This window comes from Glossina fuscipes, unplaced genomic scaffold (assembly GCF_014805625.2).
Source record: "Glossina fuscipes isolate IAEA_lab_2018 unplaced genomic scaffold, Yale_Gfus_2 0, whole genome shotgun sequence".
Classification (NCBI taxonomy): Eukaryota; Metazoa; Arthropoda; class Insecta; order Diptera; family Glossinidae; genus Glossina; species Glossina fuscipes.
The window spans coordinates 34,015,020-34,019,948 of NW_023998414.1; the positions used below are offsets into that span (position 1 = coordinate 34,015,020).

Consider the following 4,929-nt stretch of genomic DNA (forward strand, 5'->3'; position numbering starts at 1 on the left):
CATTTTTATTTGATTCTCTCTCTTAATAGATGGCGACAAGTGATTTTTTAGTTCACGTATCTCGTTTTCCAAGACGTCGTTTTTATCTTTCAATAGATTACAATTTTTTTCGCTTTCGATAAGTTGTTCATTTAATTCTTTAATTTCTGTTTCCAAAATTTTTATCATCTCTTCTGATGTGTCCAATATCGTCTCTTCGTTTGGATTTTGGGTAAAAATTGGTAAGACTTTCATCAGCTTTGGAGTAGATTTGCGACACTTTGGACAATTCTTATATCTAAGAAAAGCAAGCAGAAAGTAGAAAATATTTTGCGAATTACGCATGAATTAATTCTACTGACAGGAGTCTCCAAACTTGAATGCATTGGGAATGAAATAGATGTCCACAAGTAATGACGAAGGCTTCATCTTTCTTTGTAAGATTTTCGCAACATAAAGAGCATATGATACCCTGAGAGCCATCGACCGATGACCCCAAAGACTCTGATGATTGTGTTTCTGTTTCAAATAAAGAAATATATAAATGACAAGTAAGAGAGAATTGTATTGGTCCCCATCTCCTTGATAACCTTCTAAACTTTATTTAATTTTTTTATTTTTTTTTTATAAGCAGCCTATCAGGGGAAATTCCCTTTACGTGCAAGCACGATGGTGATTAGGAAGAGTTGCAGGAATCGAGACATGGAGAGGAAGTTCAATATGGAAATGGGGATATCAGGTGTCGTGGGAAAGATCACTTCTGGATCATCATCTGGATCACTATTGGTAGGTTGTTCTGAACGCGAGCAGTACGGTTAAAAAATGACGGGTTGCAGTGGTATGAGTTATGCAAGTAACTCCCGAATGAATGAGTAAGAACACTGAGAAAGCCATGTAGTCCTGTGAAATTAATTATTAAGTTAATTGGTGAACAAATGTCTTTTTTTTTTTTTCCTTTCAACATTAAGGATATCGAGAGTTTTGCACACATCTTCGTCAGCCATAAGCATCGGAAACTTTTTGCTGTTGAGGACATCCAATTGTCTCATGCAGAACAATATATGAAAATTGTATTTATTTCTTTAATAATGTGCGTGCCATTTAGCTAAAAGTTGTTTTTATTTTGCTGATGCTTGAAGTGACCGAAGTACAAGGATCAAGTCTTGGCTCAAACTTTCATTTAGATCGAAAATAAAATTATTTTATTTAGCAATGTTTCTAGAACGATCACGTCTATTTATGATTATAGTCTAGACTGTAATCGATAAACGTTAACTGCAAGTTTTAGATTAATGAGTTATAAGTTATGGTCTATAATCTGCAAACTGCAGGCCAAGTAGTAGGCAAAATTCGTTTTTTTTTAATGTAATAAATGACCCTCAGCTAGAAATGTACATAAATATTGGCTGTTAATTTTCGTCTTTCTGTGCCAAAGAACAGAGAAACCGACGCAAATACGTTGCACGCTATTACTAGTCCATCAAGAATATATATGCTTCGTAGGGACGACGAAAAAACGAATTTTAACATTCTTTAACATTCTATAATGAGCGTAAAAGCATTTAGGTTGGTCCACACCCACATCTAAATGTTCAATTGGATTAAGTAAGCTTCCGCTTAATTTTAACTGTTACCGTCTTTTTTAGTTATTTTCTTTCCCTCATCGAAACTTAAACGCCCTAAGACCAATACGTTGTCCTCTTAGCAAAATAAAAGCAAAAATATGCCACAAGTTTCTACAAACTTAGGCTGGCAAAAAAATGTACTTAACACATTACTCTAAAATATATTTAAGGCAAAAAATTACTTTAGATTAGTAAAAAAAATTTTTGTGCTCTTACCACCCATTTTGCTTTTTTCAGGATAAGACCAAAGCTTAAAACTAAATTTAACTTTCTTGATCCACTTTTCGCCACGCAAACGGGATATATGGCCAGAAAAGAGTAATTTTATTAAATTAATTTCTACACTTTCCACCTTGAAATTGCTTTGCTTCTATTAAAATTTTTTGATTTTTATCTTATCAATGAATATATTTTCTAAAAGTCAAGTTGACGAATGAAATTTGACATGATAGTGAAAGCCTACGAAATAGTGTGTTTACTTTTATCAAGCGAAAAATCCCTATGAAAGGGAGCATTGAAAACAATGCTGCCAATATAAAGAAAAATGCTATCACCGCGAGAAAGAAAGCTAATAGCGGAAAAAATTGATAAATTCTAGAACACGATTGCAACATTACGACTACTACGGTAGTTGAATTTACCTGTTCCTTTCATTTTATTTTAGACAACTGATATTGTATCTGAATTACAAATCGCAAAATTAAAACCAGATAAAAACTACATAGATAAATGTATTAATTCGTTTTCTCCATCTACATGACATCAAGTTACATTCATCCATAATTCACTGCCATTTAATTTGAAGATTTCGTAACCGCTTGCGCGAGTTTCTCGATGATGTTAATGATGAAGGTAAACTAATAAGTTGGACTGCCAGTAATGCATGATTTAAAGAGGCTACGGATTTAAAATTCAGTACATCTGAAACATTCTATTATATAGAAAATCGTCGAATTAAATGTACTTAGCAATTGGTAAGCCAAATTCTTCTTTGTCTTTCCAAAAAAAACAAAAACATTGTTGTGCGTAAGAACGGCCACAAATGCGCGACATTCGAAGCGTACCTTCCAAAATAACTTTATTCAAAAAAATAACATCATAACAAAACGTTCGCGAGGAGCATTATATAATAGAAGAGAGGAATTACTAATATATTCAGAATGAGAAAATACTTAATTCGATGCGATATTAAATGGCGTAAACCGGATAGTTTGCCGATCTGAAATAACCCGATACGATACGAAAGTCTACTTGTCTTGAGGTAATAGCTTTCTAGGATCTTGCGCACATGTGAAATGCAATTGACTTTAAATGCGTTTAAGCTATGCAATTCGTTGTTGAACACGTTTCTTATCCTTATTGTTGCAATTATAAGGCAACTTATGAATGGACATCGCTAAATCGAACTAGAATCTTACTAAGATCAGGAAAATATATTTCTTATAAGATTCCTATTACAAATTGTCGTAACGGTCTGCAATAATCTACAACTAGAAAAAACACAGAAGTGTGTTGGCGGTGCTGGCATATAGTCTATCAAATTCAAATTTTATTAAAATTATTAATTTAAATCATCAAAATGGATTCTCATCCATTGATTTTATTCAAAATTCGTTAAAATTCTGTAATTAAAAATATATTAAACAATAAAAAAACAAAAAGGAGAAAAAAGCTTTCAACCACACAAAACCAAGCAGCATTAAACGGATCAACTATTTATTTCTTTCTTCTCAACTGAAAAGTCTACGATAATGTCTGAGTTTTAGGCAATAACACATCGTCCGGCCTCTTCACCTTCGAATTCCGGCGAAATTATTTCACTAATCGTTGGACTATTTTCACAAAATATCATTTCCGGTCTACGTCTATTACAGATTGGTTTGGGAGCGTCTCTATCATTTGAACGCATTATTTCACGATGATGATGTATGTAAGGGGAGCTTCGATTTTTGTTTTCGGTTTCTGGACAAATTATATTGTCCACTTGCGTTTTATTTTTTATATGGATTGGTTTGCTACCGCTTCTACTATCTGCAGCCATTATTTGACCGTTTTGACAAAACACTTTACAAAATCCATGATCTTTCAATTTGGTCTTTGTATATTGAAATAATGAGTAGGTATCTTCGTCCATGTATTCATAAATAAATACAGAGCCATATTCCGGATGATTTTTTAATTTCGATTTGTTTTTGAGAAAACAGATTTTCAATTGCAATGTTCGAAATTGTATTAACAGCGAAACCGTATTCGGTGAACGGTTGTTCGCATAACTCTGTTGCAGTCTGCCTACGTAAGGTACATCATCAGCTGATATTTTCATATCCATTGCCGAAGTCAATGCTTTAACCGAATCGATCAACGGATAACGTAAGTGACGATTAGGAAAACGTTTTATCAACACCCTAGTCTGATCAATAGAATTTTTGGAAGTCGCGTTCACATCCATATGCTGAAAAGCGACAGGATGACGTTGAAAATCAGATGATTGTTGCTTTTGCTTTCGAATATTGCTATGAATTCTTGAGGATGGCTCCTTTTTCTTAGCGCCCTGCTGATCAACTAAATTTTGGAGCTGCATCTTATCAACAGAAAGTTGCTTTAATTGTTGCTCCATTTTTTTCACCTTTTCTTCTGTGTTGACAACATGCTCATCGAAATTTAAAAACAGTTTTTGCATAGTTGCATACTTAACACGGCATACGGGACAATTTGCAGATCTGGAATAACCAAATAGATGTAAATTAAATACTTTCCCATTGACGAGGGTATTTAATAGTAGTTAATATTTACTGTTGACGCCAGCTTTGAATACAATTATAATGAAATATGTGGCCGCAGCTGGTATTGTAAATCGTATCGCTATTATTAAAAATTTCCATGCATACCGGACATGACATACTAAGCGCCGTAGCCATTTCTGGAATAGTTAAAAGAAATTCAATTCTTTTTTTTTTTATATCTCTTAGGTCGTTGAACAATATCCTGTGTTGCCAGGGTATCCCACACACTGTTTTTGCTCCAACACAGTCTTCACCGTCTGGGCCCTAAATAGTTTTGGCTTTGGCGTATTTTGACAGAGATGATATCCTTGAAAAATATTATTAAAATAAATAAATAAATTTTTATATTAATTTTTTTTTTTTAAGAAAAAAATTTAAGAAATTATATTAATTAATTATTTTAGTTTCTTTCGAAAATGCAGTTAATTCATTAAAATGTTTAAAAATGCGACGGGTTATAAGCAGAGTTATTAGCTATTAGAGTTAAATCATATGAAATAAATACTTTTATAATATTCGAATCTAGGATAAAGAAAGATAAA

The 4,929-nt window shown here is 32.9% G+C and overlaps 1 protein-coding gene and 2 long non-coding RNA genes across 3 annotated transcripts in view; 1 reads left to right on the forward strand and 2 right to left on the reverse strand.

The window, feature by feature from the left end:
* The window catches only part of LOC119644940, a 24,126-nt gene that overhangs the window by 13,752 nt on the left and 5,445 nt on the right, over positions 1–4,929 (reverse strand). Inside the window, exons 2-3 of the mRNA XM_038044687.1 lie at positions 4,398–4,694; positions 3,379–4,324 (exon numbers count right to left, since the gene is read on the reverse strand). Coding sequence (XP_037900615.1) covers positions 3,379–4,324; positions 4,398–4,522 — 1,071 coding nt within the window. The 5' untranslated portion in view covers positions 4,523–4,694. The remainder of the gene's footprint in view (positions 1–3,378; positions 4,325–4,397; positions 4,695–4,929) is intronic.
* Positions 139–617, reverse strand: LOC119636220. The gene is made up of 2 exons (XR_005247150.1): positions 342–617; positions 139–277 (listed from the first exon to the last, which is right to left on the reverse strand). It is a non-coding gene; the product is annotated as an uncharacterized LOC119636220 (long non-coding RNA).
* On the forward strand, positions 453–1,282 carry LOC119636722. The gene is made up of 2 exons (XR_005247193.1): positions 453–530; positions 614–1,282. It is a non-coding gene; the product is annotated as an uncharacterized LOC119636722 (long non-coding RNA).